Here is a 12881-nt window from a genome sequence, read left to right as displayed (position 1 = left end):
CTTTGATCGTGACGTACGAGTACAACGAGTGATACGCACAGACCCACTCCTCTCATATACTCATCTTCCTTCCTTGCCCGTTCAAATGTATATATATGTATATACACCTATTTCCACCTGTATCTCTTCTTTCTTCTTTTTCATATTCCTCTTTTTCAATCCATCCCACACATACCTCTTATCAACAGCAAAATCAATCATCTTACTGTCCAATATGGCAATCACTAAATCACTCAAAACCTACGGTAAAAGATCACCCAGTGCCAAAGCCAGATCGCCTTCTTCCTCTACCCCTAAACCTAAGCCTAAAGCTGCTCCCAAGCCTAAAGCTGAAGCGAAGGTTACGACAAAGGCTAAAGCAAGCAAGAAAGATATCTCCCCTACCAAAGAACAGACTCCAGCCGATATCCAAAAAGAAGAAGAAGACATAAACGACGATGAAAAAGTCAAAATCCAAAAGATCATTCTGGTTTTGATGGAAAATATGAAGAATGTAGATTGGTTTGATATTGCCAAGAAAGTTGATCTTACTCCGATGACATCCTCTTCTAACATCGGGAAAGGAAAAGGAAGAGGTAAGAAGCTTGGTGGTACTGCCGGAGGTGAGAAGATGGGTGGAACTGAGCTGAGAGAATATTACCAAAATGTCAGTGCTTCCTTTCCGTATTAAATACGATCGGTATTGAGACCCGCTGATCTGTTGAGATAATAGACTATCCTTCCTCTCTTCAAGAAAGGTGATATCTCCTCTATCCCAGATATCGAACCCACCAAGAATCACACCAACAAGGAAGAAACATCTCCCATGGACGTTGATCAGTCCATGTCGACTACCCCAGCGGAAGAAGGAGAGGAAGAACAAGCTTCCCTTCTCTCTTCACCTGTACCCTCTATTCCTGCCGATGCAGTAGAAGAAGAGGACAATTTCGAATTGGATAACGAAGAAGAATCTCAAGTTCCAATAAAACGGAAAGCTCCCATTCCGGTTCTTCCACCTTCTTCACAGAAGAGGAATGTTAAAAGAGGGAAAAAGGATGAAGAGAAAGGAGAAGCCAAACCGAAAACCATGACCGCGACCGCAAGAAAAGGAAGAAAAGAAGTGGTCGTTCAAATTGGGGGAAAAAAGTCGGGTGATGAGTATTTCTCTGAGTCTGATTAGAAGAGGGACGATGAGATTGAGAAAAAATGGTAAGCTATTTCTACAGAGTCGATGAAATGATTGGGGAAACAATGAGCTCACGACTGCCTGATCTTCATACGTAACTCGCTCGACCATCCCACACAGTCATTGTCATCTGGATTATCAACAATCATCTAACACGGATCAAGCTTCGACGTGCCCTTACATCAGTCTCTCACACCGGTATCATTTCACTCAATCACTGACTTCACCATTTCCACTTTTCTGCTCCAACGACATTTTCATCTAATTCAGTATGTTTTCCATTTCTCAGGTGCAACTCTTCACATTTGTACTCCGGCGCTATCCTCTTCCCACTATGCCCATTTCTCATCCCCCAATATCCACAGCATATATGTTCGTTGAGTGTATGATTTCTTTCAAGTTTGTTCATATATTTACATTTCATGCATTTCGTCATGTCATATCTCATCTTCGTCGTCATCAGAAGCCATAAGATCTTCTTCTGGGAAATCGCCGACAGTCACTTTATCGGGACGTACGAAAGTTGCGTGAAGCGGTGAACATTTGAAATATCGTTTACCTTCGACCCTATTACATGTTGATCAATCAGCAATGTTAGCGTATGTGGAGAAGGAGGAGATCACAGCGGAATCCGAAAGTTATTTTAGCATATTAGCATGATTAAACAGAAATCTATGACTCACTCTCCATCACCCTTCGCCTGAGGTTCATCCAACTCCACACCAACCCATACTCCTCCCTTCCCTATTGACGCTTCTCCAACATACCTCACTGTACCTCTCCTACCTGATCCTGCACTTCCATGACACACCTCGCACCTCGCTCCGGGTATTATACTTGGATCGTACGACGTTGGAGGTGGTGGTGGATAAGTAAGATTAGTGGGTGTGGGCGCGAATCGTCCGAGTTTATTGGCTTTTAAGTGGGATAGGACGGTATCTGATTAATGTATTATCAGCATACATCATTGATGTGACTGAACACAATTCATGAACATAAAATGATGTCTGGAAAATGTCGAATCGAAATGATGTGATATTCTCCTGATATATTGCATTGAGCGAAACACTCACCATTCCTAGATTCATACTCTTCATTCGTCAATTCGAACCTCTCTAAATTACTTTCATCCGTGAATTCCCCTGGTCTATAATTTGGATCTGTGTTATCCACCTAAAGCCATTAGTATCAGTTATCATCCCCGTATATTGGACTTCATCCTTCCATGTGCATGTTGTACTTGACTCACCTTGATACATTGCCATTCTTTGACACCATATTCATCCAAAGTCCTATCCTCCTCACTCAGCTGAGCTATGGCTTTTGATGATCCGGATAGTACAAAGTCTGAATTCGGATAAAGCGATAGGACTTGGTATTGAGGCGAGATACCTGTGATGGGTACGAGTTTATCCTATATCGAGATATTATCGTTGATGAGCTTGGTTCATATATACAAGACATGACAGAAACGCAAGCTCACTTTGAGTTGACCTATGGTGAGGGAAATATCAACTCTCCTCTCTGAGTGGGTGTCTGGCGAAGTGACGAATATGCTTATGAGTGTCATCTTGGCTTCGTGCTTCAGCTATGGTGTGGATGTCTATGTCTAGCTATACAGATCAGTATCAAGCTCAACATTACCACTTGGTACTTTCACGTTACGGACGTTCGAACGATATCTTGTGCTTAGTGTCGTCGCCACGTGTCTATCTTGTCTGTGCGATATCACGTGACCCTTTGTAGATGTTCAGGGTGAAAGTCAAAGTGTCGAGTTGAATACGTTTGAAAAGTCAAGTTGTCAATCCGAGGTCATCCGTACTGGTGTCAATCCAGACTGCAAAAAGGTCTAAATTCATCTACAAAGACCATCCTCTCACTCTATCTCTCATCTTGTCAAAAAAAGAGGTATAATTTGACCAACATGACCGTTCCTTCCACCTCTCCCTTGGCGGACGTCCTCAGAATCTCTATAGTGGGGAACGAATCGATTCATTGTGGATTCCATTTACTCCCTTACATCTTCTCAACAATCACCAGCAATCTACCTTCATCGGCATACGTCTTAATTACCGATACCAACCTTTCTTCTATCTATCTCGATGATCTCAAACACGCCTTTAACGAAACCGGCTCAAAGGCTAGATTCTTGGTTTACGAGGTAGCTCCGGGAGAAACAGCAAAATCAAGAAAGGTAAAAGAAGAAATTGAAGATTGGATGTTAGATCAGAAACTTACTAGAGATACTGTCGTGTTGGCTTTTGGAGGTGGAGTTATCGGTGATTTGACGGGTTTCGTAGCTGCTACTTTGTAAGTGTATTCACCTCTGTCTTCGAGTTATCGCGAAGTTACAATGACATCGCACGTATTAATTCGCTAATTGCACTTTGTGTATGTAGCATGAGAGGAGTTAAATTCGTACAAATACCCACTACACTCTTAGCCATGGTAGATTCCGCAGTAGGAGGTAAGACAGCCATAGATACACCTCATGGTAAAAACTTGATTGGTGCTTTCTGGCAACCCTCTTACATCTTTGTGGATTTGGCCTTTTTGACTACCTTGCCGCCGAGGGAGGTCAGCAATGGTATGGCTGAGGTCGTAAAGGTGAGTTATGACTCTGATAATTTCAGTAACATATCACTTCTTCTGTGCACCGGTTTTCGTAATTCAAGAAATTGCACTGACCGATCCACCTGTTAGACCGCCGCAATCTGGAAAGATGACGACTTCGCTCTTCTCGAATCTCGATCTGCCGAAATCTCCCTCGCTGCATCTACCAAGCCCACCACTTCATCCACAGCGGGCCGATTCGCGTCTGATCGATCACACGCTCAATCATTGCTCCTCCAGGTCGTCTCAGGATCAATCTACGTCAAAGCTCACATCGTTACCATCGACGAACGCGAAACCGGCCTACGAAACTTGGTCAATTTCGGTCATACCATTGGGCATGCTATTGAAGCTGTTCTCACCCCTGCAATGCTTCATGGTGAATGTGTATCTGTTGGTATCATTCTCGAAGCTGAGGTAGCTAGACAACTCGGTATCCTCAGTCAAGTTGCTGTAGGAAGATTAACAAGGTGTCTTCAAGCTTATGGATTGCCCATTTCATTATCTGACCGAAGGATCACCTCATTACCAGCTTCAAGCCAACTGTCCGTAGACAGATTGTTGGATATCATGAGAATTGACAAGAAGAATTCCGGTCCAGCTAAGAAAATCGTACTTTTGTCAAGAATTGGTAAAACATACGAAGAAAAAGCTTCGGTAGTTGCCGATGAAGTGATCAGGCGAGTCTTGTGCGAGGCTGCTACAGTCATCTCTGGCATTCCCACCAAGTCACCTATCACCATGGCTACACCAGGATCAAAGTCCATATCCAACAGAGCCCTTGTACTAGCCGCTTTAGCTACTGGAACTTGTAGAATTAGGAACTTGCTGCACTCCGATGACACTGCTGTCATGATGAACGCTCTTGTTGAGCTCAAGGTAAGCTAGTCCAAGCTAGAAGATTGCATTACGCAGCTGACCCTTATGTTTCCTTAGGGCGCAGTCTTCTCTTGGGAAGATGGAGGTGACACCATCGTCGTCGAAGGTGGTGGAGGTACTCTATCTGCGCCCGCCAAGGGCAAAGAGCTTTACCTCGCTAACGCTGGTACAGCTTCTCGATTCCTGACCACCGTCTGTGCTATGGTCTCTGGTGCCGCATCGACCGAGAAATCCACCATTATCACCGGGAACGCAAGAATGAAACAACGACCTATCGGTCCATTAGTGGACGCGCTTTCCGCTAATGGAGCCAAGATCAAATACGTCGAAAGTGAAGGATGTCTTCCGCTAGACATTGAGACTGACGGATTTAGAGGTGGACACATCAAGCTTGCCGCCTCAGTATCAAGTCAATACGTCTCGTCTATTCTTCTTTGTGCACCCTATGCCGCTGAGGAAGTCGTCCTCGAATTGACAGGTGGTCAAGTCATATCTCAACCGTACATCGATATGACAACAGCCATGATGGCACAATTCGGAATTGCCGTCCAAAGAAAAAAAGATGCTTCAGGCAATCTATTGGACATCTACGTAATTCCCAAGGGAACTTACAAAAACCCTGCGGATTATTCAGTCGAATCAGACGCATCAAGTGCCACCTACCCTCTAGCCATCGCAGCTATCACCGGAACCACCTGTACCATCTCAAATATCGGTTCATCATCTTTACAAGGAGATGCACGATTCGCTAAAGAAGTCTTAGAACCTATGGGATGTGTCGTCGAACAGACTCTCACTTCCACCAAAGTCACTGGGCCTCCTGTCGGTCAGCTTAGAGCATTGGGTAACGTGGATATGGAACCTATGACGGACGCTTTCTTGACTGCTTCAGTCCTTGCTGCTGTCGCCAACTTGCCCGCTTTGCCCGAAAGGCAAGTTGAAGGTCTACCACCTACAGCCTCGAGGATATACGGTATCGCCAATCAGAGAGTGAAGGAATGTAATAGAATCAAAGCTATGAGGGATCAGTTGGGTGAGTCAGATAGTCGTGTGAAATCACTTCTGTTTATAAGGCTGACTTTGCAAACACCTATCAATTCCCAGCCAAATTCGCTGTGGAAACTGATGAATTCGATGACGGAATCATCGTAATTGGTAAAGCTGCTACATCTCTTGCTCGAGGTGCATCGGTACACTGTTATGACGATCACCGAGTGGCAATGGCTTTCAGTGTCTTGGCTTGTATCATCGAAAAAACCATTATCGAAGAGAAGCGATGCGTTGAGAAGACGTGGCCTAATTTCTGGGATGATCTTCAAAACAAGGTACGTATACAAGGAATATGATTGCCGCCTCCTCCCACAAGCTGACGACGAATAATAGATCGGTATACCCGTTGAAGGAGTCGAACTTGAAACTCATAAGCAAGCTTCCACCTCAGCCAAAGCTGTCACTCCCGTGGATCAATTTCAATCCGATCACCCCATCTTCATCATTGGTATGAGAGGTGCTGGCAAGACTTATATCGGTCGATTAGCTGCTGACGTACTCGGCGGCGAATTCACCGATGCCGATGATACCTTTTTCGGGGAGACTAAACAGTCCGTCGCCGACTTCGTGGCTGCCAACAGCTGGGAAGAATTTCGACGTGTGGAAACTGAAATATTAGGTAGATATATCCAGGAGAGGAAGGGTAATCATGTGATCGCTTTAGGTGGCGGTGTGGTTGAAACGGAAGTTGCACGACAGCTCCTTCAGTCACACGTCTCCAAAGGTGGTTTAGTTATTCATGTTACCAGAGCTTTGGAAGATATCGATAATTTCCTTTCTTCCATTGGTAATACCGCCACTCGACCTAATTGGGGTGAATCTTTCGCCGATGTCTTCAAGAGGAGAGAGCCGTGGTACGCGTCATGTTCGAGTCATGAATTCTACAATGTCCTCGAGCCTGTTGGTGGTCAGTCTCCTGAACAGCATGAACAGGCTATGAGAAGGGAGTGTGGAAGATTTTTCAACTTCATCAAAGGGATCCATTCGAACCGACCTAGATTGTCAGCCGCTACTCCAACTGCTTTCTTATCATTGACTTTCCCTGATATCACACCTGCCCTTGCGCAGATCGACGAGTTGACGGAAGGTGCGGATGCTGTGGAACTTCGAGTGGACCTGCTCAATCCCACTGGAACAGCACCTACCACTCCCGGTCTACCGCCTCCTTCCTTTGTCGCCAAGCAACTTGCTTCCTTGCGACTCGCGACTTCCTTGCCTATCGTGTTCTCAGTGCGGTCGAAAGATCAAGGTGGTATGGGACCATCGGACCAATCTGCCCTGTATCAATCGATGGTAGAATTAGGTATTCGATCAGCATCTGAATACGTGGATCTCGAAGTAGCTTGGCCTACCGATGTACTCCAGCAAGTATCAAGAGGTAAAGGTAGATCTTATATCATCGCATCATGGCATGACTGGACTGGATCAATGGCATGGGACAAACAAGCGGTTCGATCTAAATATTCCTTATGTTCTAAATACGGTGATATAGTCAAGATAGTTGGTACGGCCAAGACTCTAACGGACAATTCGAAATTGTCCTTGTTTGCTGAAGAAATCAACTCTCAACCTGGATCCAAGCCACTCTTAGCTATCAACATGGGATCAGCCGGACAACTTTCGCGAGCTCTGAACCCGATACTCACTCCTGTCACGCATGAATTACTTCCCTCCCGAGCTGCTCCTGGACAACTCACCGTAAAACAGGTATTGCAAATTAGAAATTCGATCGGTCTGTTACCCGCCAAAAAGTTCTACTTGTTCGGAAGTCCCATCGCTCATTCAGTCTCACCAACACTCCATAATACCGGTTTCCAATCTGTAGGATACCCTCATCAATATGGATTACACGAATCAGACAAAGTAGATCAAGTAGTATTGGATAGAATTACATCTCCAGAATTTGGTGGAGCAAGTGTGACTATACCTTTGAAAATTGATATTATCCCTCATCTCGATTCTGTCTCTGAAGATGTGAAGATCATCGGTGCGGTAAATACCATTGTCCCCCAAGCCGGTGGAAAACTACATGGTGAAAATACAGATTGGAAAGCAATCTATCAAGCTACCCTCTCAAACCTTCCTGCCAATACGAAAGTTGGTCAAAGTGAGGGTTTGGTAATTGGTGCGGGGGGTACGTGCAGAGCAGCAATTTATGCTTTGTACAAAGTCGGAATCAAGACTATATACTTGTTTAACCGAACTTTGGAAAATGCCCTCAAAGTTAAAGATTCTTTCCCATCCGACTACAACATCGTAGTGGTAGATTCGTTCGATAAGGTCAACAATCCTTCAGTAGTAATTTCGACTGTCCCTGGTACTTCTTTGGTACTTCCCTCTTCGAAAGATGAAGGAATCAAGTTACCCGAGAGTTTGTTAGGTAATGTCAATGGAGGAGCTGTCATTGATTTGGCGTATAAACCTTACAAAACTGCTTTACTGGAATTAGCTGAGATTGCAGGTAAAGGTAGATGGAAGACTGTACCTGGAGTGGAAATTTTGGTGTTACAGGGTTTGGTTCAGTTCCAGCTGTGGACTGGCAAGAGAGCACCGGAAAAGAAAATTAGAGAGAGTGTCATGACCAAGTATATTGGTAATTAGTAGATGGATGGATATAGAGATTGATATACTGAGTATATAAGAAATTGGAAGGATGCATGGGTATTGGACTTTCGGTATATGGATACATGCGGTGTAGTAGCAGTATGAATAGCATAGGATTCGGAACAGTCGAGTTTGAACAAAGGTTACAGATGCGTCCATCATGCAGATTTAATGATGCTCATACATTATCATCTATAAGAGCAGTACTGGCATACTGACGTACCAACATAGTCAGATGACACAGCAGGCTAATCGGTATCGCTCGAACGAGGAAATATTCTTGCCCCACTTATTGTAGGTTTGAAGGCCAATTTCGTATGCGAACATAGGACCTGAGTATCTTTCACCGTCGCGAGGAGAATTTACTGTATACTATCGTACACGATACTTAGTATGCAGGGTACTGATTTTGTTCTCTTTTGCCGATTCAAAGAGGTACACCTGATGATAGGTACAGCTACAGTATACCCATGAACTTTCGTTGACTCCGAGCTCCTAATGGCTATTTAACTCCTGGGGAAATCGAATCCTGAAGATCTCTCGTTATACAACAGGCGAAAACAAGAACAGAAGATGGTTCTTGAGCCCACGACAGGCAAAGCTGTGGCCGATCAAGTGTCCTGAGCGTCTTCTTCTTCTCATCCAAAGTCATGCATACTCCCATCGCTTCTTTTTGATCACACCGATGCACAAGTCTAAGCTAATAGAAGCCGATGTATATGGTCTAATTTGTGAAAAAATGCAATAGGAGTGCACTTCCATTCTGCCTCAGAGAGGAGATGACGTTCTTATCTGTTGAAGAGTTTGTCTTCGACCTTCTAATTCGATCGTATTCGCAATGTAGCTTTTTTAAATGAAATACATATCATCTTGTAATTACATTTCGAGTCCTCATAGAAGATCCGATGACATCTCAGCTCCTTGTATCGAGGCTAGTACAGTATTAAGAGAGTAAACCAGCATACGGTTCAGAAGGATTACACAACGTTATGATAATGTTGAGATCTTCTGATAAAGGAAGAGACAGTCATTGTTCGGATAAACATCCTTTCAAAGAAGGCAAGCTAAGGCTACCATGACAGACCGTACTATGCTGTAGTACACCAATAAAAAGGGTATAAATAGCGCTCTGAATCAAGACGAAATGATTTCGTTTTTCCCAACAACAATCATATCAGAAACATATTCACAACACAAGATGTCTTCTCAACAACAACAATCCACCACCGGATCCACTGGATCCACTGGATCGAATAATACTGGTCCTTCAGAATTTGACATATTGATGGCTGGATGCAGACAGCCCAAATCTATCGATGGCTCTGTGGCTCACACGGCTAGTAACTATGGGATCGGATAAACTAACCCATTTGTCACTACCTCGGAGACTCTCACCACCAGATCTACTTCTGGTATTCTAAGCGATTCGGGATCTAAACAACACCCTATTGCCAAAGAGCAAGGGAAGAAATAGGTGTATCGCCCACCAAGTCAGATCGCAGTCGTGGTCCCAAGTAATCTGGAGGGGGAAATTTGATGTGATCTGGCGATAAGTAAGAGGTGATAGGCGAGGGGATACATACGCATCTTACCATGTTGTCCATGTCATAGTCCGAGATGCAATTTACAGTCGCGCGATGTCTGTTGGACGATTGGCGTTGATGTCTAGCGGGGGGAAGACAGATTCGAGTCCTTCGCACTCTATAATATACACATTTGTCATTGTTATAGCATTTTGAATTCATCTCTCCACTGTAATATACAGTTGACTGTCCACTTACAGTATTGAGTGCTTAGGGGGTAAAGCAAAGCAATATCATGGTAGGTTAAACATGATTGGAAAAGTTAGTACATCGCCAGATGCACACTTTACAGTAAGGATTGGAGTCAGAGACAGAAGAAGTGAAGCAGAAACTTTCCCTTCATGCCATGGCTCCTTTTGATCATGAGATCGATATCATGACATGGTTCATACAACATTACCGTCCGTCTATCCGCACATCCATTCAGTCAATGTTACCGAAACAAGCATAATCATACAAACTCATATTGGTATCAGTAGAAATGGAAGAATACCAATGTTTTTAATGTTCAACTTCAAAAAGAAGGTTTCCATTCACCTTCCGACCTCCTCCATTTCCTGTCCAACTCATCGATCTCATCCCGGTATTCTAAAGTATCACTATCCTGTACTCTACTGATCAATCTATTTCTATAGTAATTCAAGAATTGAGGGGAGATATCAAGGGATTCGTCAAGTATTTGTCGAGTAAAGAGCGGTAATGGTAGATGGTTTTCTGGACAAAATATGCATAATAGCCTGGTTAACACAATTGCTATGTTTCGGGGGGTGATACAAACTCACCTGAACTACCAAATACACCTCCGACTTCACTTATCAACGCTTCCAATCCCAATAGACACCATCCAGCGATTAACGTGATAAATATCAGGGAATATCCACCAACGACACATAGAAGGGAGCATGGCAAGGCAGCGAGGTAGATGTTGAGAAGATGAGAAAGATGTAATGTTAGAGGTAACGGAGGTGGATCTATTTGGAGATAGCCAGATGAATTAGTCAATACTCGGTTTGATCTTTGCGATACGATCCAAAATGAAGATTCCGATAGACTTACTTGATGACAATCTCTCCGCTTCACCTAAATTCTCACAGAGCGCTTTGACGATATTCAATCCTCTTTCTCTCTTTGAATCATTCCATCCTCCTCTCTCTCCTTCAATGGTAGATAATCCAATTATATACGATTCAATCAATTTCAGAATAGAAAGTGGTAAGTTTGGTGGATTGGGCGAATGTAGATTAGATCTAGTCTTCTTGGGTTTCTCTTGTTCTTTCTGTCCCTTTTTCTCATTAGAAGATATTGAAGCAGTATCGTCATTATTAGGTATATTCAATTGATTTAATTGCTGTTTCAACTCCAAATCCAGCCCTTCGTCCCCAAGCGATGATCCAGATAAAGCAACGGCCTCCGCTAATCTCGTAACAGCTTCTTCAGCTTTATATCTTAAGTTTGATAATTCCCATTCATCTTCACCCGATTCAGAAGATCCATCCAAAGTAGGACGAGGTCCTGTACCTCTCCTTCTCAACCCTGGTCTTGAAGGATCATCATTCGACTTCGAGTCGGAATTGGTTGATGGTAGTTCAGATAAAGATAAAGATGATGGACCAGCGTGAGATTCTGCAAATCTTACTCTGGCATCCGTCCTTTTCAATGAAGAGAGATATGCCTGAGGTAAGAGGTCGCACAGTGGAGGTTGGGGTAGGGGTCTCGTACGGTGCAAATGATGCCTATAAACCATGAACATTTCTACCTGTAAGCTTTCAAGTGACTTGTCTGGTGACGGACATACTGAAGAGCGAATGCGAATCCGACTAGTAATCCACCTAGTTCATCGACTCGTTCGGCTATTGGGTCTCTCCTCGCTTCTGCTTTAGACCTGTCCTGAAGTTCAGAAGATAGGTCGTTGGGCTTAGGGTTGTCCGAGGGCTCACTCTGGTCTTCGGCTCCGCCTAAATCGACAGGTGAAGATTGGAGTGAAGTACCGTCTGTAGATGGTGGATTGGACGAAGGGACGGATAGCTGAGTATGACTTCGGGTGTTAGCATGTATGGGAAAAATGAAATTTGTAGGAAGTGTAGTGGAATCACTTACCATCCTCATTCCATCTCTGATCGTTATCCTAACAGCAGCCCATACTTGTCTACCTTCATCCCATTTTGTAATCGCTGATGAAAACCGATAGGATACCAGTAAGCCGGTGACTGATCGGGATGAAGACCTTTATATTAGCTGAACAGCAAGAGTGTGTTGTATTGGGATGTGAGATATACTTTCTGCGATTTGCGGTAGAACTCACCCATGCTCAGTACTCCTACTATACTAGCACCTCCCTTTCCCAAGCTCTCTTTATTCACCCATTCTCTATCCGCAGCGTGTATTATAATGTAAGCATAGATGGCTAGAAAGGGTAGCTGTCTGGGAGGTAGTCGAGAACTACATTGGATGGCAGATCAGCATTAGGCCCTGGAACCACGTCTCGATCGTCAATAGCAGGATGAAAATATGACAAGAGGAAAAGGATGATTTATTGGAAGGGTGCTGGTATTGATAGCTCAACTCACAACGCATATGTCAAGAGGTCCAACCTGGTCTTCAATTTCGAAGGAGGTGATTTTGATTTGGGATGATATCGTGTGGGTATCCTACGTCTTGCCATGGTGATTACAGGTTGATTTGATGATCTATAGTCTACCGAGAGAGAAAGGATGGAAGAGCCGTGTTGTCGTTGTCTACCTCATGTCTATATGTATTCATGTACGCTTGCAGTGTGTTATGCTGATGCTGATACTGATACCACACGATGTTGACCATTCCATCATTCCATCATCCCATCATCCCATTATGCCATCTCATCTGCTCATCCTGAGCGGAGTTGACCGTGGTCTGTGCGTGTTGATGACGCGGTGACTTACAATCTTCCTGCACGTCATCCACATCGACATTTTCTCCCTAGCTGGTCTGCAGTTTCATCATTAATTTTG

General features: G+C 44.0%; 4 protein-coding genes across 4 annotated transcripts; 2 read left to right on the top strand and 2 right to left on the bottom strand.

Annotated features, from left to right (window-relative positions):
• Window positions 1–214: 214 nt before the first annotated feature.
• Window positions 215–1159, top strand: I203_108134 (uncharacterized protein; the record flags this gene model as incomplete). Its single annotated transcript, XM_019148311.1, has 2 exons — window positions 215–646; window positions 713–1159. 2 exons carry the CDS (start codon window positions 215–217, stop codon window positions 1157–1159), a joined length of 879 nt encoding a protein of 292 aa, XP_019002544.1.
• A 443-nt stretch (window positions 1160–1602) lies between these two features.
• On the bottom strand, window positions 1603–2735 carry I203_108133 (uncharacterized protein; the record flags this gene model as incomplete). The annotated part of the gene is made up of 5 exons (XM_019148310.1): window positions 1603–1732; window positions 1849–2104; window positions 2239–2338; window positions 2415–2579; window positions 2649–2735. The coding sequence occupies 5 exons, from the start codon at window positions 2733–2735 to the stop codon at window positions 1603–1605; spliced, it is 738 nt and encodes a 245-aa protein (XP_019002543.1).
• A 354-nt stretch (window positions 2736–3089) lies between these two features.
• On the top strand, window positions 3090–8308 carry I203_108132 (pentafunctional AROM polypeptide; the record flags this gene model as incomplete). Its single annotated transcript, XM_019148309.1, has 6 exons — window positions 3090–3475; window positions 3565–3772; window positions 3869–4657; window positions 4715–5690; window positions 5762–5982; window positions 6041–8308. 6 exons carry the CDS (start codon window positions 3090–3092, stop codon window positions 8306–8308), a joined length of 4848 nt encoding a protein of 1615 aa, XP_019002542.1.
• A 2100-nt stretch (window positions 8309–10408) lies between these two features.
• On the bottom strand, window positions 10409–12556 carry I203_108131 (uncharacterized protein; the record flags this gene model as incomplete). The annotated part of the gene is made up of 7 exons (XM_019148308.1): window positions 10409–10608; window positions 10677–10865; window positions 10951–11627; window positions 11690–11919; window positions 11992–12101; window positions 12197–12333; window positions 12462–12556. 7 exons carry the CDS (start codon window positions 12554–12556, stop codon window positions 10409–10411), a joined length of 1638 nt encoding a protein of 545 aa, XP_019002541.1.
• Window positions 12557–12881: the final 325 nt, after the last annotated feature.

The sequence above is a fragment of the Kwoniella mangroviensis genome, chromosome 3 (genome assembly GCF_000507465.2).
Source record: "Kwoniella mangroviensis CBS 8507 chromosome 3, whole genome shotgun sequence".
NCBI lineage: Eukaryota > Fungi > Basidiomycota > Tremellomycetes > Tremellales > Cryptococcaceae > Kwoniella > Kwoniella mangrovensis.
This window is presented reverse-complemented; position numbering and strand designations above follow the sequence as displayed.